The 25,740-nt window shown below is 46.2% G+C and overlaps 1 protein-coding gene and 1 long non-coding RNA gene across 5 annotated transcripts in view; both read right to left on the reverse strand.

The window, feature by feature from the left end:
* The window catches only part of LOC123282395 (heparan sulfate glucosamine 3-O-sulfotransferase 4-like), a gene marked incomplete at its 5' end in the record, with an annotated part of 133,690 nt that extends 118,555 nt beyond the window's left edge, over positions 1 to 15,135 (reverse strand). The window contains 2 exon segments of the mRNA XM_070485368.1: positions 14,046 to 14,104; positions 14,107 to 15,135. Of these exon segments, the coding sequence (XP_070341469.1) occupies positions 14,046 to 14,104; positions 14,107 to 15,135 (1,088 nt within the window).
* The window catches only part of LOC123282602 (uncharacterized), a 151,884-nt gene that overhangs the window by 83,591 nt on the left and 42,553 nt on the right, over positions 1 to 25,740 (reverse strand). For 2 of the 4 annotated variants that reach the window (XR_011494112.1, XR_011494113.1), the window contains exons 5-6: positions 24,148 to 24,303; positions 22,629 to 22,754 (exon numbers count right to left, since the gene is read on the reverse strand). This is a non-coding gene — a long non-coding RNA (uncharacterized lncRNA). Of the gene's footprint in view, positions 1 to 15,364; positions 16,134 to 18,228; positions 18,686 to 18,807; positions 18,858 to 22,628; positions 22,755 to 24,147; positions 24,304 to 25,740 lie in introns of those variants that run through there. The other 2 variants (XR_011494111.1, XR_011494110.1) reach the window with 2 other exon arrangements.

Below are 25,740 nucleotides of genomic sequence, written 5' to 3' on the forward strand. Positions count from 1 at the left end.
ATGAAGTGTACAGGAAGCCTGGGATTTGGGAGGGCTGATATGCATACGTACAGAAGTTGTGCCCAATAAAAGAAACCACAGGATTTTCACACCATTAGATGTATGGGGTCATTTTCCAAGTACTGTGTCCCGATACTTTTTCAGGGAGATCCCAGAAAGGAACTCCTATTGTCGCCACTGAATTCCTTGATTTGCTGCTCCCAGCCTGGCTCCTCAGTGGGGCCCCATCTCTCCAGATTCTTCCTTGATGCCCTCCCAAACTCCATAGGACATTTCAAGGATTTTAAATTTAATTATCATTACTGAGAAACAGATGTGAGAAATTCTTCTGGAATCTTGGTTTGTACAGCTGCTTCCCCCACTGGGTCTCTGATTCCTTGTTCCTGAAAGTGTTGTTGCTCTGGCCCTCTCAGCCTTGCAGAGATCTTCTTTAATTCCCACTAACACCTTCCTAACAGAAGGCCTCTCTTCCCAGAACATCATCATAACGAGACACACTTATCAATTAATCAGTATCTACCAGGGGCTGCCATGAGGCTAGGCACTTTATATAATTTATCTCCCTTAACCCAATCAACAGCCTTATAGCAAAGGTATTACACTGTCTACTTTGCAAGATCACAAAATAAAGTTCAGAGAAGCCAAGCAATTAGCCCAAGGTCACAGAGTTAGGATTTAGCAGATCTGAGATTTGAGCCTGGGTCAGAATGACGCTAAAACCTGAACATAAACCTACTGAAAATCCAATCAGAATAGAAGAGTAGGATTAAATACAGGTGACAAGTGCTGTGAAGTGTCTAATACACATTTCCAGGGTCTCCACGCTGAGCCAAACCCCCTCTCTTCAAGCCCACCCCGGCTCTTCCACGAGGTCCATAATGTTGAAGTCATAAATACTGACTTTATCATTTTAAAGTGCGTGCACGGGTGTGTGAGAGTGTGCATGTGTTTTTCCCCAGTTTTAGTCTTCCATAAAACACTTGAATGATCAGCAACCCTAGAAGCCGATCATAATTCTAGTCATGAGATGTACCGACTGGCATAACTCAGCTTTAAAGAGGCTGCCTCTAAATGGGTTAAGTATGACTGAATGACGCAGGTTCTCCCTAGGTGTAGACAGGGCGGAAGTGGACATTCTCAGAGGTGAACTCTTTCCAAGTGCCTATTTGATCCCCAAGGGTTCCCTCCACCCTGGGAGAGCTCAGCGCGCAATTCTCAAGCAAAACCAACACAGTATCAACATTAGACAACTGAGTTTTCCTGGTGGACGTTTTTGCTAAAATATCTTAGACGCTTACAAATCCTCACTCTTTTCCATTACCTATTTTTATTTTTTTACTTTTTTTTCCTAAAGCTTGGCACCCGAGCTGACATCTGTTGCCAACCTTGTTTTTTCTCTTCTTCCTCTCCCCAAAGACCCCCAGTACATAGTTGTATATTCTAGCTGTAGGTCCCTCTAGTCCTGCTATGTGCGACACCGTCTCAGCATGGCTTGATCAACGGTGCCGTGTCTGCGCCCGGGATCCACACTGGCGAAAACCCGGGCTGCTGAAGCGGAGCACAGGAATTTAACCAGTCGGCCACGGAGCCGGCCCCTCCATTACCTATTTTCAATTGAAGAAATACACTCATATGATTTTTTAAAAAGAGAAGTTCACGGTGTAAAGGATTTACACCACTCTCTGCTCTGCGCCCTGGTTTTGTCATCCACAGTGGACCCCGGAGATCGCTTCATGTCTATCAGCACAGTGCTGTCCCATTCTTTGAACAGTGCATTGCAGCCCTTCTGTGGACATGCCATAATTTATTTAACCAGTCTCATACTGATATATACTGAGGCGGTTTCCAATCTTTAGCCATTGAAAATAAAACACAATTTGCATATGCCTTTTTGCTAGACAGCTGAGATTTCTGCAAACTGAAGGGAAGGTAGGATTGCTCTAACCGTGGTATGTACGTGTTCTTACATAGATGGTACCCTCCAACTCAAAAGTAAAGGTACCAATAAGAAATCTAAGTGAGCCTACGGCGAACGTGAGCATTGGAAATGAAATCTGTCCTGAAAATTGTGCAATGCACGGTTCCTGCATCCGTCCTCCTTCTGAGAGAATCAGAGGACCCACGGCCACAGACAATGGAAAGATAGACAGGATCTAAAATACATCTTGCACTGTTTAAAATAAGAATTTCTTTTTGGAGGCATACATGAGAAACCCCACCGCTCTGTACGTTTTCAGCACAAAAGAATGACGCATCAGTGGTCCTGAGCTGGGTGAAAGAGTGATGCAGACAGAGGTTCTCCAGAATTCCGGGATCTTTATGCAGTCTGCCCTCACGATGTTTGATATCCATGGTGTGTAATAGTTTCTGTAAATTAAACTTCTTAATCTAACTTTATGATAAGAATGCTCGTCCTGTATTTCAGGTACTCCCTGGAGGGCAATATTCCAGAAAACCAGTTACCTGGGGGAATTCATGAAAACGTGCATGGATTAATAAAAACTAACAGACGTAGACAAAGCAGATCCCAGCACAGCATCATCATTCTATCCTTGCAAAAGTACCACGGAATTATTAGAGACTGGTACTCCCGTTTGAGAGATAAGAAAACAAAAGCTCAAAGGCTGAACACTTATCTATGTGCACAAGGCAAGGTAGACACAGAACTCAGACTCAAAGCCTTAATTCTGACTTCATGTTCAGCTTTTTCTTTCAAAACACAACATGGCTCTAAACAGTCCAACTGCCCTGTGACACAGGCGCTCAGGCAGTTAGGCTCAAATACTTCCTCAGCTCCAGCGACACCCAACCCTCCAGCCCCCTGCAGAAGGCTCAGCCAGGAGGCACCGGGAAGGGTGCCCCTGTACCTACAGTGAGTGACATATCAAACACGGACTTCAGCGTAATGTTTTGATTGTTAAATGCCAACTATGTAATTTCGATAACGCATTTAGAGAAACATAATCCACTCTTAGAGCATAATGGTCTATAGGGAGCAATTGAACTCTTCTAAAACTTTGGCAGCATCAGCAACAAAGGCCAGGAACCAAAAGCCACGTTACAGTGAAGACACCTGGCTTGTGCCAGCCTGCTGTGTGACCCTGGGTCTCCTGCCCGCCCTTCCAGGTCACATTCACTTTCTGTGTAACACTGGGATAAGAAAGTCTCGACTTCATGAGGCTGCAGTGAGGAATAAAGGAGGTGATGTCCTGAGGAATAAAGGAGGTGATGTCCTGTGCGGTAGGCAGCTTGTGGGAGACTGTTGAGCCCACATGGTTTGTTTGAGTGGGTTTCTCTTTCTTGTACCCAAAATAGTCTTGCAAAAATAGTACGTGAAAGAGCTGACAACAATTCTTAGCCAGAGTTCCCAAGAAACGTGAGTGTCATTTCTTTTCAGAAGCCTGGAGTTTTGCAAGAAAAGTTAGCACACAGCAGGCCCTCCTTCCATTCATTAATTCATTGATTCAGAATTAGTGATTAATAAACTACCATGACGGAGTGCCTGCTGGGTGCTAAGCACTGTTCTGGGCACCGGCAAGGAACGAGGTGGACAAGACCCCACTCTCATGTAATCTGCCTTCTGGTGAGGAAGTAGTAAGTAAGTAGCATGATTTTGGAAAGTAGGAAATGGTCTGAAGAAAATAAAACAGCATCACAAGCTCAGACGTGGAAAAGGGTCTTTAAATTAGGTAACTGGGAGAGGTATCTTCCAGGAGCTGAAATTTGAGCCGACACCTGAAGGACTGATAAGGAGCTGAGGGTAGTTTAAGGATCTGGGGCCGAGTATTTCAGGAGAAGGGAACAGTGGGAATGAGCCTGGTCCCAGAATGGAAGCCACTGCCACAGTTTGCTGTTGGGTCCAGACCGCCTCAATTAGCCCATCTGGTAGGCAAGCAGTCCATCTGCATGCAGAAAATCACAAGCTCCTAGAAGGGAACGCCAGCAGATTATTCACTCCTGTGATGCTGGAAGACACCACCTCCAGTGGGAAAGAGATTTGAAACAAATAAAAGGAAATGCTGCATGTTTGTGGCCAAACACCTGGGTCTGAATCCCAACTCCACATTTCGAGCAAGTTACTTGACCTCTCTGTGCCTCCGCTCCCTCGCCTGTAAAATCACAGCGCCTATCTCGCCAGGTCCTCTGAAGACTGAATGACTCCACTGCTTGGAGCAGAGACTGGCGCACGTACAGGAATACAATATGTGTCTATCACCACTGCTGTCACTACCACCGCCACCATTATTCTTTCCCATCCACACCGTCATCTCCCTGTCCCGTTGAAAATAACCATCACTTGTCCCTGACTGGACTTTTGCTTTGCAACAACAGGAGTGCATCTAAATTTACTGATTTACACCAATTCAACTATTAATCCACATCTTGGCACAGTCCTACCACCCCTGAATTTGGGATAGAAAACAATCAGCACCCACCCCACTGTTTATGAATCTAAACAGTAACAGCTGTCTTGCCATCCTCTCCGTAATGTGGAAAGTAAGGGAATTCTATACATGAAGTACAACATTTTCGCCACGTTCATATAACCAATACTTTCAGACCACTCTCAAACACACCCTCAACTTAGCAGCAAAGAACTCTAATCAAAGGAGGAGGGAGGGGGGAGGGAGGAGGGAAGAGCCAGGGACAAGATGAGAGGGAGGGAGGAGGGAGGGAGGGGGGAGGGAGAAGGGAAGAGCCAGGGACAAGATGAGAGGGAGGGAGGAGGGAGGGAGGAGGGAGGGAGGAGGGAGGGAGGAGGGAGGGAGGGGGGAGGGAGGGGGGAGGGAGAAGGGAAGAACCAGGGACAGGATGAGAGGGAGGGAGGGAGGGAGGGGGAGGGGGGAGGGATGGAAAAAAGACATGCTAGCCAAGAGAAAGAGGTCACTTTCCATTTACTCCTTTCTTTGATGCCCCTCCATAAAGTACTAAAATTTGGTTCTTACAAGTCCCTTGCAACTTTTGCTAAATATATTTCAAGTTATTCTGTTTGGTTGGCTGGTTCTATAAATAGAATATTTTCTCTCATTATATTCCCAAAACGGTTGGGGTAGGCATATAGGAAAACTACAGATTTTGCATAGTATTTCCTCATCAGTGTCCTTAATGAACCCTATTATTGTTTCTAATAGATTCATGGGGGGATTGTTTATCTTAGATTTTCCAAAAGAAATGAAATTACTGGCAAATGGCGATAATTCTACCTCCCCCTTTCTTATTCTTTTTTGTATCTAACTGCATCATCTATTAATTACTGAGCAATGGTAAATAATAGTGATGATAATGGGCATTCTAGTCTTGCTCTGGATTTAATGGGAATGTTTCTAGTATTACACCATTAAAGATGATGCTGGCTTAGACGAACTCTATATGACTCCACTCATAGGTGGAAGTTAACATATTGACAAGTAGATCTGATCGGTGGTTACCAGGGAAAACGGGGGGTGGGGGGAGGGCACAAAGGGGGAAGAGGTGTACCCACAACATGACTAACAATAATGTACAACTGAAATCTCACTAGGTTGTAATCTATCATAACATTAATAAAAAAAAAAGATGATGCTGGCTTTGGGTAAGATCCCATTTTATTAGGAGGTGTTCTAAAAATTAGAAATAGGTGCTAATTTAATCACATGCGTTTTAGCATCCATCAAATAATTCACAGAATTTTTCTCATTTACCCGTATTAAGAATAAGTCAAATTATAAGTCAAATTATTAGATTTCCTAAGATTGAACCATCCTTCCATTCCTGGAATAAACCCCACTGTGTCAGGACTTTTATTACTTTGTGAGGTAACCATTCACTTGTCCGTTTCTCCACTCCGCAGGCTCTTTCAGATCACCGGCCATGACTGATTCATGTCTGCCCCAGCACAAAGTTGACAGTCAATACATGTTTAATGAATAAATAAATGAATGAATAACTAAAATAACAAGTGCATGGAACCTCCCAAAATTAACCCTTTGTCCCTCTTTCTGGGTTAAAATACTCAGAGAGCTCATACACCTGTCCCAAGTAGATCTTTATAGGTTTAATAAACATGTGGCTAGACTGGTCCCCACTTCTTCTAGCAACAGAACCCTCGAACACCTCATCTTCATGGGGAAACTATTCCCTATGGTCTCAATGGGACTAGCCCTGGTTGCTTACTCCCCCCACCACTCCAGGCCAAAGGGGTGGCTACATCAGCCAGGCCCGATGAGGGTACTACACAACGACAGCTTTAGGAAGGAGCACATGACCCAACCTGGACAAAAGGCATCTCCAGGAATTTCTTGCAGAAGCTCTTAAGAAAAGTTTTTTCCAAATCACTTATCTACCCTAAGTTTCATGTAGCCTCATTATTAAGTATCTCAGTGATCAGACATCACAAATGTGAACTTACATTTATAAGTAAAGTACTTTGTTCAGTGTGCCCAGACATCTTTAGATCAGCAAAACTGTACTCATGAAAATATGGGTCTACGCTTCTCCTTTAGAGGCAATCCATCATGGAATCTTCTTGGCCTTCGGGAACTCAGCTTTGCTTGAATGTGTGGTCATTTCATATGGGCCTTTGTGGTGGAGCCGTCTGTCTTTTAATGGAGAAGTTATTTCCTTCTCTATGGTTTACTACTGCTTTTGGTTGAGGGTATTTTTACGTGAATAGAGCTAGCTGCAAATTTTCAAGAGACCAAGAAAAGAGACTATAAAATTTAGAAAATTTTATATTTCTGGAATTTTTAATAGCATTTACAATTCAACACAATGCAGAAGGAAAACAATACACTAGAGACTTCCATAATGAGGTTTAACAATTCTGTAATTTGGGGGAAAGTATAAACCTCTCAATTTAAAAAATATATATTACTTCCAAAAGAATTAAATAAACATATAATGTTTGTATCTGGTTCCTGCTTACCATCTTGCCTAAAATGTAGTGAGATAACCTATCTGAGAATGAGGCAAGGTAGAGACAAACCCGGCAAAGAATGGAAAGAGAAAGAGACCTTGTCAAATCACTCAAGCCCCTGGATTCAGCTTTTCCTGAAGCCACTTACCCCACAGACTTCCTAATTACATAAGCCAATAAAGCATCTTTTTTCATTTATAATAATTTAAGCTCAATTTCTATCATTCACAACCAAAAAAGTATTGCCTAATTGATGTGTTGCTTTGTTTCCCTGTAAATATGCTTTACACATTCTTAAATAAAGATTAAAAAAAAAAAGTAAAGGCAGGCAACCCTAACCAACCACTTGCTTTTAATTAATGGCAAGATGGGCTGAAAAGCTCCCTTAGTGAATTATAATTTCAGACTGAAATTCCCAAAACAGTTATAGAGGAGCTTGTCAAGCCGCAGAAACCAATGGAATCAAGAGATGACTTGAAAGATCGGTGGTTCAATCAGTTTCAGAAATAGCATCCATTATGCAAACCCAAAACCTTTAAAACTTTCTAACGCACAACCCTAGCAATCTCTCATTCACCTAAAGTCTCAAGGCCCCTCTCCTGACTCAATTTAAAACTAAAAATGCCTGGTATGATTTACAAAAGTTAAAATAATTAAATCATGTTCTGATGGCCAGAGAACTCCAGGGAAAGTGGCCAAATCGCAACGTAGGGAGTTTGGCGGGATCTTCTCGAACAGTCCTGCCTTCTCCAGTGCCTTCAGCTCTGCAGAAAAATGGAAGGCAAAGCATGCCCTCGGCATTCTAAATGCCTCAGTCCCTCTCCACTGCAGGCGGCCTCCATTCCTACTGTGGGCTCAAGAAAATGTGAGCAGGAAAGCCCCGAGAGCCTGCCCCCTTCCATTCCCCCATCCCCTTAGTGGAGAAGTCTGGCTGCAGGTACCCCAGGAAATCAGGCTCTTCTCCTCCTTCGGCTCATGTCACAGTAGACCAAATTCTGGAATCGGTTTGGATTATTCTCTGGAGAGCTACTTAAGAGTCACTTCAGGGTTTGAAATCCCTCATTCAGACATAATCTTGAAATGAAAGACAATTTGTTAATGAAAAATGCATTACAGCTTTCTCTGTAGGGCCCTCCGTACTGATAGGCAGGATAAAAGGAAGGAATTGAAGGAAAATGAAGGAGAAAAGCAAAGGAAAAGGAAAATTAGGAGAGAGAGAGAGAGAGGAGAGAAGGAGAAGAAGAAATTTATCATGTCACACACTCTGCGTGGGGACACTTTTTAAGCGCCGCTTCATTTCACCCTCACATAATCACTTGCAAGTAAGTAACACTGAGCCCATTCTACAGACAAAACAATGGAGGCTTGCTGATAGTAAGTAACTTGTCTAAGGTCACACAAGGAGGATGCAGTGGATTCTGACTCAGAGATACAAAAACAGGCTCCAAATAATGTTGCTCCTACAGTGCTCTCGTGCTTCCTCTGAAGGGTCTAACACAGACGTCTGCTCCAGAACCAAAGCATTCTAGTGGGCGAATGGGCCCTACGGAGACAATACAACCTCATCAGAAAAGAAACAGGGATTTTAAAAAAAAAAGATGAAAAGAAAAGAAAAGGACAGAAAGAAACAATTTAATATAAGTAACCCGATGCCCAACAGAACTAGGATGGGGCAAGGCAAAGCCAGAACCCAATTTTTCTAACTCTCATGTCTTACTCAATCCACCTGACCAGAACCTATTATATAAGTATAGTTTATCAATATGGATCAAATAGGGGACTGCCTCATTAATGAGTGAAAAGCTGAAAATTTTCTCAACTTCTGGAAAATGTTCATTGGGAACAAATGGGAAATTTTGGGGGGAATTGTCCTTTTCTCCCTCAATGTTCCTCTTTCTACCCAGCTCCTTTTGCTGTTGTTGCAATGTATCTGGGAGGTATTTGCCCCACGCTCTTGCAAAATCTGCAAAGGAGGAAAACTCTAACCTAAAATAGCACACAGAAGCCACAATTCTGACAACCACAAAGGGTACGGGTGTGCCAGTTACTTTCCGAAATGAGTTTAAGCCAGAGTCACAGACTGGTAGCCGGCTGGCTGTACCCAGCCCACAGGTGGGTTTTGTTTGTCCGCAGTGCTAGCCCACACTGTGCTCAGAAGAAATTTCCATCTGTTGCCAACATTAAACACCAGATAATTTCACATCAAAAACTGGATTTCCAGTTTCTCTTACCAAGTGGAAGATCTGATAACCCTGATGCCACATTTGCACATGGAAAAGAGTAGCTGCCCCTTTAGACAGCATGTGCGTCCCAGTTTCTCCCCACCTGGTCTGTTTCACTCATTTATACAATCGCTGTGGGCCCAGAAGGCATGTGAGTTGGTGACCCTTGGTTTAAGAGGTTAAGCAGATGTAGACTGCAAAGCCAATCATTATTAGACTTTTCCTAAAAACACCCCCAATAACAGACTCTTCTCTCAGTATTAAGACAGCTGTGACAGAAGGTAAGGCATATGAGACCAAAAGGATTTGAGAAATGGAAAAACCCAGTAGTTGAGTCCATTTGGATTTTTGGTCTAGGATACTCACTTTTTGCTTAGAAAATACATTCACTTTTATTATTTCATTTATTCCTCTCAACAATCCTGCAAGGAAGGAATTATTCTCAGATAAACTGAAAATGAGTGATGTTAAATCAGTTATCCAACCAAGATCATCTAAGTAGTAAGTTGCAAAACCCAATTTTGTCCAGCTACAAACACCTTGCTTTTGAAATAATGAAAGAACACTCTGTAAGGTCATAAGGCCTGCTTCCACCTCAGGGCCTTTGTACCTGCTGTTCCCTCTATTGGAAACCTCTCCACCTAGATCTCCACATGGAAGGATCTTACTCTTTCACTTCATTTACATCCCCTCCCCAGAGAGGTTTCCCCTAACCATTTGACTCAAAATAATATCTGTGCATGCACACACACACACCCCAATTACTCTCTAGACTCCTGCTTCTCAAAGTGAGGTTCAGGGATCAGCAGCGTCAGCATCAACTGGGAAGTTAGAAACGCAGAGTCTGAGGCCCCTCCCCAGACCTGCTGAATCAGAATCTGCATGTTAACAACACCCCAGGTGATCCATGTGCATTTCAAGTTTAAAAAGCACTGCTCTACAGGAGCCCTGCCCAGTGGAAATGCAATGGGAGTCACAAGTGTCATTTTAAGTTTTCCACAGCCACATTAAAAAGGTTAAAAGAACGACTCATTTGTTTGCTGTCTCCCCTAACGCCCTACTAAAAGATGCCATTTCCACAAGAACAGGTCCTCCCTCTGTCTTCTTCTCCACTTTATCCCCAGTACCTAAAACAGTACTGGGCACATGGTAAACGTTATTAAGTGTTTGTTGAATGAAAGAAGGAAAACACATTCTAGTACTTTCTGTGCGGCAGCGTGGCACAGGGAAAGAAACCAGCCCTCTGAAATTGGACAGATGTGGTCAACTCAACCACTGACCAGCTGAGCAACCTTCAGCCAGTGGTTCACCCTCTGGGAGCCACCTGGAGTGTAAACCAGGAATGTTGCTGTTTAACTCACAGCCTCATCATGACACCCCGATGTGATAACATGTCTGTGAAGCACCAACCACCACAATCACAGGCATTCAATCAATGCCAGTGCCTTTCCATTGTCCTCTTTCATTCTCTCCAAATACCACATGCGAATAACGCTGCTGACCACTTTCCTCTGTGTGGCATGAGCATGACTGAAGCTGTTTTCCTGAGTTATTTTCCCCCAGCCAATGGGACCTGCCTATTAACTGCTACCACTGCAGACAACTGGAAACCGTGGAGGGTCCCTTCTCAGCACCCTGGAGCTGAGTGGCTCCCAGAGCAAAGTGGTCACGGTTACTGTTCAGTCTGTAAACCACGAGGGAGGCCACAGCTCGAGTCGTCTCTGTCACTTTGATGAGTTCTGCTGTGGCAGCCAGTTGGCCTGCCACAAGGTCCCATCCCTTAGGAGAGTTCAGGTCTCTGCCCAGCCAGAGTGTATCAGCTCATACTGAAAGGTGTGTTCTGGCTTTACCCTTTTATTTGGGGGGTGGACAGAGGAAGGAGTGGAGGGTTTAATCTACTCCCACTTATTAATCACTGGCCTCTGTCCATCCACCAAGTGAGGCTTGCTTCTCCATAGCTTTAACACACACATCCTAATCCATCAGTCCACCCTGCCCTGAAAATCCAATGCACATGTTCTCATCTCAGATGTGTCTTTGACTCACGTTAGATCAACAGCACAGGAGAAAGCAAAACCCAGATTTAGATACAGCCTGAGGAACACCAGAAATAAAACTGCTAGGGCTGCCTAGTTGGATATGAGGAAACCCCAAGCCAGCTGTGCCGAGAGCAGCCCCAATTTCTTCTCGCTCTCCCTCTTGCTGAAAACACAACCAGAACAGAAACACTAGCAGAATTAGTAGGCTATTGGGAAACACGCTGAAAAGAAAAACAAAAACAAAATAAATATATGGGGGGAAATCAAAGCCTTTAATTAACCTGTGGATCTCTAACCAGTTAAACAGTAGAGTAAGATTTCAGGCAGAATACGTGGTATAACCATTTAAGTAGCGATGCCACCACTGAAAAGATGCAGTTGCACCAGGGAACCAAGAGGAAGGGTTTCTGTTACTCGTTTGAATCAATGCCACTGTTTCCTTTTCTACAATAGAGTGAGGTTGTCATCCCCTCTTCCTACATGGGAGAGAGAGGAGCCTGAAGAGGTGCAGCAAGTAAAATTCCCACAAATGTCCTCAAAGCACTGCTGTCCCTCATAAGGCTGGAGAGCGGTCCAAGGCCAGTGCCAGCCCACTCGGCTCCTGCAGGTCCAACGGGTTTCTGGGAGTCTTCTCAACAGCCAGGTTTGGGTGGCTAATGATTACCTCTATGTTAGACAGATTCTCCTCCCGCACTTCCAATCGGCACCACTGAACATAAGGGTCTCCCACAGGCAAGTCACTGGCGTAGCAGATCGAGGACACAGAGACACCGCATGGTCCTCTGAAGTGAGGATCAAGAGGATCCAGTTCTGTCCACACCTCTCCAGTGGAACAGTTCTACAGGTGGCTACCAAATACTGACACGCAATACCACAAGGTCCAAATACCACAAGTGATGGCTGAGAGTACCACCGAGCTGGAATGACATCTTCAGTAGCCATGTCATGACAGCGAGGCCGGTTCATACCTTCCTTTCCCAGCCACAGTGTAAAACAACATGAGAAAATCTGGCATCTTCTATCCTTTCATTCAGAAAATTCTCCAGACCCTACGATGGGACTTCCTGACACGCACTCCACCACGCACACGTCATCAACGTTATTTTAAGTCACCTGAGTCAAACACCCCCATCTCTATTTCCAGCTGCCACAAAGCAACACAACACACGTTGGAAAGGTCTGATCTTCAGGCCTTCCTTTCCCCCAAATGGCATCTGACACTTCTCACAAGATACACAGCTTTAAAATTAGAACTGGAAAAGACCACAGTGACCCTCATAGGGCTGAAGCTGCCCCACAGCAGAAATCAGAACATTCCTACAACCAACAATTAAACAACCGAAACCTTCCCAAACATCCCCTTCCTTCTCTGGTTTGCTGTTGTTGCATTAATCATCCTGACACCTTTTTAATTATAATCGCAAACTCGAAGCCATGACTTGCAATGTTATAAATACTGATTTTCCAGTTCAAGCAGGCATTGACTGGTTTCTGTTTTGATAGGAAGGGGCTGTTTGAAGCCTCCTAAAATGTTGCAACTCGTCTGTTGAAACAGACGAGACATTAACAGACACGTTTGCTGTTTCCATTTAACCTGCTGGAATGTTTATGCCTAAGTGTACTTTTTCTCAAGCTTTGAAAGCATAAGGCGTATTTTCTAAAGCGGAAGAAATCAATCAATACATATTATATATTCATATATAATAGATGTTATATAATACACACATACAGCAATATGTATTATTATATAATACACATTTACTATATATTTCTGAAGTCAGGTTATTTCCAAAACTGTCGCAGGCTGCAATTTAAACTTAGAAAGCACATCTCTTCAACAGCAAGGCAACTCGTCAGGAAACAATCCTTATTTTACCTATTGGCCTTGTGAAGATGATAATACCACTTTAGCTGACAAAGCCTGTGTTTGTCTGACAATTCCAATTAATTACTGAGACGCAACAGAGATGGGACCAGCCATCCAGATGTTTTTCAGAAAGAGCTAAAAAGGGGTGGGGAGTAAAGGAGGTTTGCCTTTTGGGCATCTGCTCCAGTGTTTTTTAAATGTTATGGCGGGCAAGAAAGCCGGATCACTAAGTTATTTTACCTGCACTTAACTTTCTACTCTCCTCTCCTTTCCCTCACCGCTGGGAGACGGTGGAAGACAAGGGAGATGAACATCTCACAAGACAGAAGCTCTAATCTGTTGCCAAGGAGGCGACGGTAAGAAAGGGCAGGGGTGCAGGATGTAAAAACTCTTAGGGCACCGACTGTCGTGCAGACCTTGATGCTCCTGATGCCAAAGCAACCCAGGGTTGCTGGAGATGGGGAACATCCTCAGTCTTTTCTAGCAAGCCAAAACTCGCCAGCATCATCTTTTTAACTGTTCCCTGTTCATTTTGCTCTAACCTGAAAATACTAAAGTCGGATTCCAGACACGCAAATACGTTTGAGGGCGATTTTGAGAGATTCCAGGAGATCTCAAAGCCCTTCAGTCAATCTAGCTATCCTGCTTCATGCCTTAGCGTCCCCAACGCAGCAGCGCAGAGCCCCACAAGAGCCCAGGCTGGGAAACACCCCGCGGGCACCTGGGCTGGGGATTCCCAGGCGTGGAGCTAGGCAGCTTCAGAAAGCACCTCCCTGGGTGAGGAGCCTGAGGCAGGCAGGGCAGTGTGACACCAGCTCCCCTAACCCTGAAATACAGCAATCCCTGGCCAGCCTCCAGTCCTCTCCGCGCTCCCCCGAGCAGGCCCGCCAGGGTCCGCAGAGCCCTCGTGGGGCGAAGGGTTCTCGGGGAGGTGCCTGGATATCCAAGGGCGTGGGAAGCCGCAGCTTTCCCTCTGGGTCTTCCCCACCCATCTATCCCCTGCGCCAAGCCCAGAGTCCTACCTGTACCACTCCAGCCCCTTTTCGTAGTTCCTGTCGAAGAAGTGTGGCTCTATGCCCACGGTCCGCAGGCCCGCACGTCCGGGTGGACTCGGATCGCCTCCAGCAGCTCGCGGGTGCCTCCTTTCTTGACCCCGATGACGAGTGCGTGTGGCAGCTTCTTCTCCCCATAGTCGGGGGTGCTGAGGGCGCCGCGCCTCTCGATGCTCCCGTTGGCCGCTCTCAGGCCTGCGAGCTCCTCGTCGGTGGTGCTGGTCTCCTGCGCTTCACACTCCAGCAGCGCGCTCGGCGCAGTCATCATCTCGCCAGGGGCCAGCGGGGTCCGGAGCCAGGTGTCCCGAGCGCCCCCGCCGCCGATTGCCAACACCCAGCCGTCGGCCCCGGGGGCAGCGGGCTGCTCGGAGGGCTCCGGGGGCTCCCCGCGGCTCGCGTTGTCCGGCGTCGGCGCGGGCGGCTGCGAGGGGGTGCTGAGGTGCACGGGGGGCGGCAGCAGAGAGGGTGGCGGCGGGCTCGGCGGGGGCTCGGCGGCGGCGCGCGGCGGCTCGGCGGCGGCGCGCGGCGGCTCCTGCAGCGCCAGGGTGAACTGCAGGGAGCGCGAGCCGCCCAGGAGGCTGTAGCACAGGTAGGTGACGGACAGGGACAAGGTGCACAGAAAAAGCAACTTGCTCGCCGGCGGCCACTTAGCAGAGGCGCTGGGCGGCAGCGGCGCGGTGAGAGTTGGAGGCGGAGGCGGAGGAGGTGCGGGCCACGGGGCCACCGCGGCTCCCGGCTCGCGGCAGCAGCCCCCGGCGCTGCCCGGACATGGTTTCAGCCGCCGCCGCCGCCCAGGCGCCCCGGCTGCGTGAAGCGATTCCAATGCACCCCCGGCCCTGGCCGCTGTCCCGCTGCGCCAGGGGAGAGCCCGGCTGCATGGCCCCACTCCCCACTCTTCCCGCGGAGTCCGGGTGGCCCTACACCACCCCCGAGGGGGGCGCACTGACCCGTCGGCTGCACCTGTTCCGTCTGCAGCGCCCCCGCTTCCCGGCTCCGCCGCGGCTCCTGCTTCAGCCTCTGCAGCCGCGCGCTGTTGCAGCCCCGAGTTCCTTCCCCACTGCTAACTTTCTGCCGGAAGAGAGGAGAGGCGCGGAGGGGAGGCGGAGGGGCCGCGGAGGGGCCCGTGCGCGCGCCGCGCGCCGCGCCCCGCGCGTCGCCGAGAGAAGGGTGAGTGCGCCTCGCGCGCGCCTGTGGATTGGGACGCGGAACGGAGGCGTGCGCTAGGGCTGGGGCACCTGGCAAAGCGGAGATCGTGCCCCCCCTCCCGCCCCCCGCCCCCGCCCCGCAACGCATTCACGCTGGAGGGGTTTGCCGCCCAACCCCGCGTGCTTCCCCTCCCCTGGGAGCCTGGGACGCCAGTTTCTCCTTCCCTCTCCCAATACTTTCAGAGACTAGAGCCCCACACCTGCCGCCAGAGCCGCACACCAGGAAGCTGGGGGCCACAAGGTGGTGAGCTCTCGCTTCCCCTTTTCTCATGGGACTCCAAGCAAACTCGGTCCATCCATGACCCGCCCTTCTCCCTTCCTGGACATCCTCCTGCTTTTGACCCAGGAGGAATTTCTTGTCCATACCAGGATTCCCATGCCAACTTCCATCTTTCCAGCCTCCCCATCTTAGCTTGAAGCTCCTGATTGGTGGAGCTTTGACACAAACCCCCAGATTTCCTTGCCCTAGAGCTTTTGCCTCTGTCCCGCCACCGGTTGACTATGCTTTTTGCTCCAAAAGGAGAGGCTGTCTCCTCCTGGACACCCTGAACCACAGATGCACATGCGCCCCTTGGGGGCCATTGCGGCTAAAGGAGTTCGGATTTCCCTGGACTAAAATAGACTGAGACTATCATCACTCTTAACAACTTATAAGCAGAGAGAAGTTGTGTTGCTGTGTCTGTGCGTCACTTCATTGAATTAAAAAAAAAAAAGTATCTTCTTTGCAGAGAGATTTCCGGCCCTCACCTTCCTCTCCTGGGGGGAATGGTAAACATCATAAGGCTTTGGAACATTCAAGACTAGACTTTGCTTCCTGTTTCCTTTTGCTCAGGGAGGTAGAGGAAACGCGAGGCTGGAATGGCAGGAAGAGGCAGAGCGGTCAACTGAGGCACTCCAGCGAACTCTGCTTCCTGGGGGCAGGGGCTGGCCCTGCACGCACATGGCGCCAGTCTTTCCCAGAGGCTGGCTCCAGTGAGTCCTGTTTACCCTGCTAGCCACAGCTGGGTGCCTGGAGGGTCTGCTTTCACCTACAGGGCTGATGTGGTTGGCATCTCCAGTTTTGTTTGATCACATAACAGGGACTGCTGGGAGCCGTGGCTACATCATTTGATCGGCTGTTTGACAGGGTCCAGCCGATTAACGCCGAGGGGTGCAGGGTCGCCCCTTGGTGAAGAATAACCGGCCAGCCCCTCACATAGTTCTGAAACCTGTGCTGCTTCTAATTGCCCTTCATTCCTTTTCCTTTCTTAACCTCCAGTTTTCACTCCTTTGGGTGGCTGCTTGGGAGGCACTACCTCCTGGGAAAATTAGATATAGTAAGAGAATGTGACCACCTGCAGGTAACTTTCAAGATATTTTTCAGTTAATTAATGGAGGAGCACACAGTCCCATTTGAGACAATCAGAAAGGAATCCTGCCCAGATAAGATGTCGAATTAGGTTTATGGCCTCCATCTGGTTAATGTTTCCTTCTCCCTCCAGTTCTTTCTCTAAATATACATATGCATCGTCCTTCTAAGTTTGTTGGTTAATTGGTTGATCAAGAAGTATCTATATATTATTCTTGACCTTCTGCTTTCTGTTAAAATGTTATAGAGGTTTTCTCCTAAAAGCAATAAATAATAAATAATTGGTGAGTAGAAGGGCCGAGGGGTGCAAGAATGCCCCTCGGTGAAGGATGGCCGGCCAACACCCCCGATATTTTCTGAATTATATGCATGCTTTCTATCAAGGTTATGTGTATACTTATTTCTCTTTTTTATTCTTGAAGATATATAGTTTAGTTTAGCTTTTCAGCCCTTTATTTTACTAACAATATGATACTTTCTCGGCAGTGTACTTAAGGGACCATTAGCTCTACAATCTAAAAGACAAAGGAATGCTTCCACCCCCTAAAGGGCGCGAAAAAGTAAAGATGTTTAACTGCCCGCTGAGAATACAGATAGCCCTGGGGATAAGACACCCTGGAGTCGCCTTTTGTTCCCATTAACCATCTACACTAATGGCATAAATGATTGAGGGAGGCAGGGATGGCTCCACCAGGATGTAACCAGACGGACTGCTGTCCTGTCCGGAGGCCTGGACCTTCTCTCTTTGATTTAACTTTACCATGAATTACAACAGATGCCTAGGTACCTATCTCCTTTAGCTTAGAGACAACAAACACTAGTTAATTGCAGAGAAGACGATCATTAACCTTATGCTCTATAGAATGGAATGCTAATAAATATTCTTGTGCTCGTTTCTTACTTCCTTATCTCTCTGAGAATATTTGTAAAACTATTTCTGTACTAATCCTGAAAAATATATAAACGACACTTGTGCACAGTAAAGTCGGACTTGCTAACACCAACCCAAGTCTCACGTCCCCTTTATTTGCCCCCTCCCTCATCGTGCCGACGCCGTCCATCCCTCAGGAACCTGGACTCCGCCGGGGCGGGACCCCGGCAAGGGACAACAGTTGAAAGAAAATGTATATAGTGTCTAAATATTAACTAGATACCTAGTGCCAAAGAGAGAAAAAACTGTTGCTCCAATAACATGAACACAGACTTTTCCCTGAGTGAACAGAAGCTCACGGCTGCTCTCAGCTGGACGTGAGCTTCCTTCACTGCAGCTTCAGCTCAGATAAAGATTATTCCTTTAGAATATATTTTTTTATGGTACACCGGAGACCTCTGAAATGCAGAGTCTGGTGTCCTGTAAATCGTTTCGTGGAACTAGGGATGCTTTTTCAAACACCACGCAACTGCACTCCTGTAATGTTAATGCGAAGGGGCCAACTGGAGCTGGGAGCAGCACAGCTTGCCCATCCCTCCTTCGGCTCCAAGCCCAGCTCTGGGTGGTCGCCCAGGAGGGCCCGGTTGCAGCAAATATTGTCACTGCTGTCTTCCATCTCCCTTTCAAAGCTAAGGCACCAGGATGCCCAGCACGTGGTCCAGGGGCTTCCTGACAGTCCCTGCCCAGCTCCCGGACTTCTCTATCCCCGCTCTGGGCAATCCAAATGAACTTGCTCTGTAGCTAGTTTTACTAAAGATGTGCTTTCAAATTTGGAAAGGTTTTGATGAAATGGTACTAACATTTAACCTAGAGGTGGCAAACTGCTAACAAATTAAGAGCTGAATGTGGCCAGCGCAGTGATATTAAAAAGTTGAAACTGGTTGCAGTGGTGTAAAATTGAGGACTTTCCCAAAAAATTTGCCTATGAGGTTTCTGCTGAAATAGTAGATCCAGCAACTTTGGGCCCCTCAGCCAGAACCGAGAGGCCCCCCTGACATGGAGCATGTGCCCTGTTCGTCACGGTGCCCCCCCAGAGTGCCCTCATACATTTATGTTACTTGCCTGGATGCTGCTAATGAGGACACTTCCCAGTGTCCCTTCTCCCTCTCGTCCACAGATAGTCCTACTTAAATAAGAGACTCTTGAAAGAACGGAACCCCGTTGGTGAAATGATAGGCCCCACAACTGATGGGGAAGAGGTGATTTTTGGGGAGAGGAGCTTTGTAGATTTCTCACTTGGGCACTTACCTGTTTTGTTCTCCATCCAGGTTTTTTCTGGGAGCAAGTTCTTGAGAAACCTATAATGAAAAGTAGGAGCTATCTACATAGGGAGAACTCAGACTTCGTTCAGCAATTCCCTGGGCGTCTGGAGACTCGATAGAATACTTTTTTCTTTTTCCACTGCCAACACCCATGCCCATTCAGGCCTATGAGAGTTTTTACAATGCTCCTCCAACTGGTCTCCAGGCCTCCAGCGTGCCTCATTTCTCTTCATCGTAGAGGACAATAGCAGATCAATGTTTCTGAGGCATGGCTCCACCAGTGCCCTCTCTGATGCAGAAACCTTCCTCTCACTGCCTACCTGATAGACTCCAACTCTCTGCCTTAGCACTCAAGGGCCCCTCCGCCTTGCATGTATCCCACAGTCCTGCCAAACCGAACGGTACCCACTACCCAAAAGCACACATTGCATTCTTCTCTTTCACCTCTGCCTGATCAGATGATGGAGTTGAAACAAAGCCATCATTTGCTAGTTAAGTGACTTTCGGACAGGTAATTTCACCTCCCTGACCCTCAGTTTCTGCATATGTAAGTGATGAATAGTAAGACTCACCTCATATTGTTTTTATAAAGAATTAATTTGACTTAGAGAGCATATGCAAAAACAGCTGGCTCCCTGCCTGACATGCTGCAGCCACCAATAATTATTTGGACCTAAATATTGGCTCATGCCATGCCCTGCTTCTTTTCCTATTAAAACCTTATCCTTGAAAAATCGGTGTGTACCCTTTCTTCAAAACCAGCCCAAGGTGTAAAAACTGAAGTTCACTTTCCTAAGCCGCTCAGTGACATTTATAACGCCAAATCTAATGCCTTAGATAGTTTTTTTTTTAAGCGAAAGAAGCTAACTCTGGCTAACTTCAGTTTTCTTATTAAAGAAATTGACTAGAAGGATTTATGGTAACTCACATAACTGAAGGGAATTTTTGAAAAATCAACAAACAAAAAGCAAAAATAAGCTTTGGAAGGCACAATAGAGCACAGTGTATAGTTATTATTACTGCTGTTCACCAGACATTGTCGGCTCTTCTCTGGCCCACAGAAGGGATGTATCTTCTTGGCCCCTTAAAGTCAGAGGTGACTCTGTGAGCCTTTGGCGAATGACACTTGAGCAAAAGTGAGGTTGTCTCTTCCAGACAGAACCTTTGGCAAACAGTGGGAGTGTGTTTTTCCTGCCTGGCAGTTGTGCAAGAAGTTGGATCGAGCATCTTTTAGCTGCCATCTACTCAATCCTCCAGACTGAGCAAGGATAATACAGAGCCAGCCCCTGATGACATGGAGCATGTTCGAGAAATAAACCTTGGTTATTTTTAGCTGAGACTTAGGAGTTTGTTGTGAATACAGCACAACGTGGACTATCTGACTGATGAAAACATACATATTATCAATTTCCTCTGCTGTTGACCAAAATGACTTCAGTGAGCCAATATTAGAATTCCTTTTCACAAAGGTGGATAAGTGACAGATTAGAAGTCTACACTGTCCCAGGAGTGTAGACTGATACCACGCTTATATATAGCAAAGATATTTCCTCATTTTGTCCTTTACTTGTCAATAAACAAGTATATCTATAGAAATCTGGAGGTAAGGCTCCAGACAAAACCAACATGGTGACAAGGAGGAACATTACATACTTGTAAAAGGAGCGACAGATGAGAAAATAATAATAATGGCCGGGAACTTACAGAACCTTGCGTTGAAAGGCATCTCATATGGAACTTAGGAAATATTATAGCTGTAAGCACTACGTGACAAAATCTGGTGGATGGAATTAAACAATACTTCGAAGAAAGATAGCTTCAATATACTTATCTAAAAAGAAAAATTAGAAACCAACGAGCTGCTTGCTCAAGAAGCTAGACAAAGAGCGAGACAGTAAAGTCAGGAAGAAAGGAAATGATAAAGAGAAATGCCAAACCTTTGTTTCTATTTATTTGCTCTCTATTTATTGCTATGGACTGAATTCTGTCTCCCCACAGTTCATATAATGGAAGCCCTGACCCCCATTGTGACCATGTCCAGACACAAGGTCTTTAGGAAGTAATTATGGTGAAAATGAAGTCATAATGGTGGAACCTAAATCAGATAGGACTGTGGCCTCATCAGAAGTTGAAGAGATCTCTCTTTCTGTTTCTTCACACGCATACACACACCCCGCCATCTGAGGACTCAGTGAGAAGGGGACCTTATGCAAGCTGAGGAGAGTGCCCTCGCCAGAACCTGACCATGCTGGCATCCTGCTCTCAGGCTTCCAGCCCCCAGAATGGTGAGAAAATAAATTTCTGTTGTTTAAGTCACCCACGCTATGGCATTTTGTTATGGGAACCCAAGCTAAGACGCTTATCTTTCACAGTTTGTTCCTAGGTTCTGGTACCAATTCCAATGTGTGTGGGGTTGGGGGTCGGGGGAGTCCCCCACACCAACAAGCAATTCTTGGGACACCAGCTGGGTGTCCTACAATTCGAATCGATTCTGACACTATGTACCCAGAGACAGCATCACACCCCACAGGTTAAGGGTTCAGCCCCACAAGACTGCCCCCACTGCAGGTGCCAACAGCAAGTCTGGGTTGTCGCCTATGCTTCTGAGCAACTGGCTGTCAGTAGGAGGTTCCCAAGACTCTCTACTCCGGTTCGACGAATTTGCTAGGGCAGCTCACAGAACTCAGAGAAACCTCTTACTTACTAGATTACCTGTTTATTAGAAAAGGATATGACTCGGGAATAGCTCGATGGAACAGACGCATAGGGCAAGACATGGGGAAAGGGCACTGAGCTTCCACTCCCTCTCCAGGTAACCACTCTCCCAGAACCACCTCTCTCCCAGAACCTCCACATGGTCACCAACTGGGACGCTCTTGGAAATCTGTCCTTTTGGGTTTTTATGCATAAGCCATTTATTTATTCTCTTACCCTCGGCTGCTGTTTTTCCTTCCCCATTTATAGCCCAAAGCCAATCAAAGAAGGACATGTGCAGTGTGATGCTGTTCCCGTACATTTTATAAGTGCATAACAATGTAAGAATTTGTTAACGGAGACATACACATGTATGTCTTGACTCTGCATAAAAATGTAATCTTTTGTTAATGGAGCCATGCACATGGATATTCTTGGAATCATAAAGAATGTAATTAATTTTAGGATATTGATACCTATGATGAGGGAGGGAGGAGAACGGGATGGAAATGTGAATTTTAGGTGTGACGGCAACATTTTGCTTCTTAAAAACACAGATATCGTTGTGGGCTGAATCATGTCCCTGAAAATTCATATGTTGAAGTCCTAACTCCAGGACCTCAAAATAGGGCTGTATTTGGAGAGAGGGCCTCTAAAGAGGTAATTAAGGTCAAGTGAGGTCACATGGGTAGGCTCCAATCCAATGTGACTGATAGTCACGTAAGAAGAGAAGATTAGAACTCAGACACACACAGAGGGAAGACCGTGTGAGGACACAGGGAGAAGCGGCCGGGGAGAGAGGCCTCAGAAGAGACTAAACCGGCCAACGCCTTGATCTTGAACTTCGGCCTCCAGAACCGTGAGAAAATAAATTTCTATTGTTTAAGCCACCCTACGTGTGGCATTTTGTCATGGCAGCCCCAGCAAATGAATGCAACATCGGAAGCAAATAGGGCAGAATTGAACGTCTGTTCTTTCTGGATATTGGGGCCGGAGATAGAGGTCATACTATGTACTCTTCTGCATATTTGAAATATTTCCATAATAGTTAAGAAAATAACAAGCACATCCCTAAAAAGAATAACCAGAGAGTAGAAATTTATGTGTGATTACCTTACAGGCCAAGGTGGGTTTCGTGTTGGGCAGGTGGTTCTCTTCCACAGGGTGTGTCAGTCACCCATGAATTCCCGTCTCTTGGCTCCGCCATTCCTGATGCCTGTAGCATTGTCTGCAACCAATCTGCACAAGGAGAAAGAAGGAACACGGAGAAGACACACCTGCTTTCAAAAGTTCCAACCTGGAAATGGCACACACCACTTCCACTCCCATTGCATTGGCTGAAACATAGTCACACGCCACACCTCACTGCAAGTTGCTGGGTGACTGCCTTCCTGGGCACCCAGGACAAGGATGTGGAGGACAAACAGCCAGTAGTCCCACCCACAATGTCATCAGGTTGACCCTGGTCTTCATGCTGCTGCTCAGTCCACAGCGTGTCTGCCAGGCCTATGGTTAGGGTTTAGATATTTTACAAAGGCGCGGGGTTGGGGGTCATGGTTTGGGACTTCAAAGAGGAGGAAGTCAATTCACAAGGAGACAGAAAACCAAATGTTTGCTGCGCCATCTCTAAACAAATGAGAGAGAACTTGTGTAAAATGGGCCCGGCTAGGTACCTTCTTCTCTACCACATCTAGAGTTCCCTACGTTGACAGCTCCTTCCTGGAACAGGCCTTCTGTCTTAAATTCTTTTAGGCAGTTAGGGGTGAGGCCAAAGTTTCTTTCATATATAAATTTTGTGTGTATATATGTAATTTATAGAACTAAATAAGTGAATTTAAATATAGATACAATGGATTATATATTCTATTATATAGCAATATTAATATATATATATATATATATATATATATTATATAATCTCCTTGGTTCTCCAGAGAACCCTGACGAATACAGCAGGAGTTAATATTCTTTTATTGATGGCATTTACATTTAATCATTTGAAATTCTTAGTTATGACATTGTTATGGCTTGCAAGGAAGTGTCCTTTTCAGTGTTTCATTTAGAGGCCTCAAGATACCAATTTTAAAAAGTTTCCCATTTTATTTGTTTGGTTTGATAGGCTTTTTCCAATTGAGTGCACAGATAAACCAATTTAGGAATTTCAAAGGAGCCCCATTTAGGCCAGTGAAGCCTTAAATCACCCTGAGTAATCTGGGCCCAGTGGGACAGAAATCTACATGTAGAAGGTCTGTATTCTTTAAAGACAAAACCAGCAGGAGTCCCAGAGTGGGGCTGTTCTTTGGTGGTCCTCTGAGAAAATGGATTTCTCATTTGTATGAACTTACCAAAGGATCAAAGGCCCCAAAAAGGAGTGAAAGAAACAGAAGTTTCTAACAAAGAAACTTCTCATTCCAAGAAGGGACAGTCTGCCTAGGACCAACTATGTTCTGGCAAGTCAGCTCACCCCATGCCAGAACCAGTCAGTAACTGTTCACTGTAGACCTTTGTAAGCCTGTGTCCTTTCTAACAAAGCTGACAACGGAAGGATGGCCAGAACCAGTATCAAAGGACGCCTACCGAAAGAGTCTGGACCTCTACCAAAAATGGGAGGTCCAGGCCCAGGAGGACTTACCACCAGGAACCAGAGCCACCAGGAGGAGACGACAGAGCACAAAAGATTCTTTGCAGGCACCTTGCTTGTGTCTGTGAAGTGGCACCAGAATTGAAGGTCAGTAGCTAGGGATCCCACTTCTGTCACCATGTAAAGTCAGCAAATAAGAGGCGTAAACTGCAAAAGAACCAAAAAGTTTATTTGAGGGTCTCAAGAATTGCAATTCAGGAGATGTAGATTCGAGTAGAAGCTCAAATGTGCTCCTAGGAAGACAAAGGAGGCAGGGGTAGATAAAAGGAAAGGACACAGGCTTACAAAGGTCTACAGTGAACAGTTACTGACTGGTTCTGGCATGGGGTGAGCTGACTTGCCAGAACCTAGTTGGTCCTAGGCAGACTGTCCCTTCTTGGAATGAGGAAACACTTCAAGATGTGACCTCTGCTGTCAGGTAAAGCTCAAAAGTTCAGTTAACATCTGGTGGTGGATGTGGTGTACAAGCATAAGCCCCACTTCCTTAATGGCCTCCCAGCTCCATTTTAGAAGCCTTGAAAATGGTACTCCATTTTGTCATTGTCATCCACCACAGTCACGCACCACGTAAAAATATTAACGATGTTTCGGTCACTGATGGACCACATATATGACAGTGGTCCCATACGGGTAGCACCACATAGCCTAGGTGTGTAGTAGGCTCTCCCACTTAGGTTTGTGTAAGTACACTGTGTGATGTTCACACAACAGTGAAAGTGCCTAATGATGCATTTCTCTAAACATTTCCCTTTCATTAAGTGAGGTACGCCTGCACTGATTTTAGTCTTGTGAGTGTTGAATAATGAATTACTCATTTCAATTATTTGAGTCAGCCCCACTGGCTGAAGATGGTAAAGGCTGACTGAAGCAAAAAACTAAAATTTGTTATTCAACATTCACAAAACCAAATGAGTACAGAAGAACTTTAAGTTCCATATCAGGGTTCATGTAAGGCAGAAACTTTCTAAAGGAAAGATGGATTTGAGGACATATATGATTCTGAGTGTAAATGTCTGGGTACAAGCAAAAATTCCAGGGAGCATTTCAGACTTTCGAGGCAGTGGAATTGGTGAAACCAAAGTCAAGCTCTCCAAACAGTAAAGGGGGCCCAGGTAAGATCTGGAGTACAGGTGGAACAGGCAGAAAATTTCATTAATGTAATTGTATGATTTCATGAACGGACAGAGTTGGAAAATAGGATGGCAGGGTAGGGCAGAGGGACCTGGAGGGCCCAGGATGCATGGAGAGATCAGCTGGGCTGGTGGGGGGAAGGGGCCATGGGCACACCCTCTTCATGTCCCCTCCCCCACCCTCTGAAACCCTTTGTGACTCTTCAGTGCTCTGTGATGCAGGCCTGGGATTATAGGCAAGTGCGGACACTCTCAGAGCTCAGTTGCCTCAGGCAGCCTTGCGATTCAGAAAATGGAGTTCAGTCAATGGAATGTTCTCTCATTTCTGAATAGCCATATTGAGTTGTTTTTGAGCATCTGCTCAACATTCTTAGATAGTGACTATAACCTCACCATCGTGTGTGGGTTGTGGTTGCTTCTTCTGTTCCTGTGCTTCCTGGTGGGGATTCCATCT

The sequence above is a fragment of the Equus asinus genome, chromosome 14 (genome assembly GCF_041296235.1).
Source record: "Equus asinus isolate D_3611 breed Donkey chromosome 14, EquAss-T2T_v2, whole genome shotgun sequence".
Classification (NCBI taxonomy): Eukaryota; Metazoa; Chordata; class Mammalia; order Perissodactyla; family Equidae; genus Equus; species Equus asinus.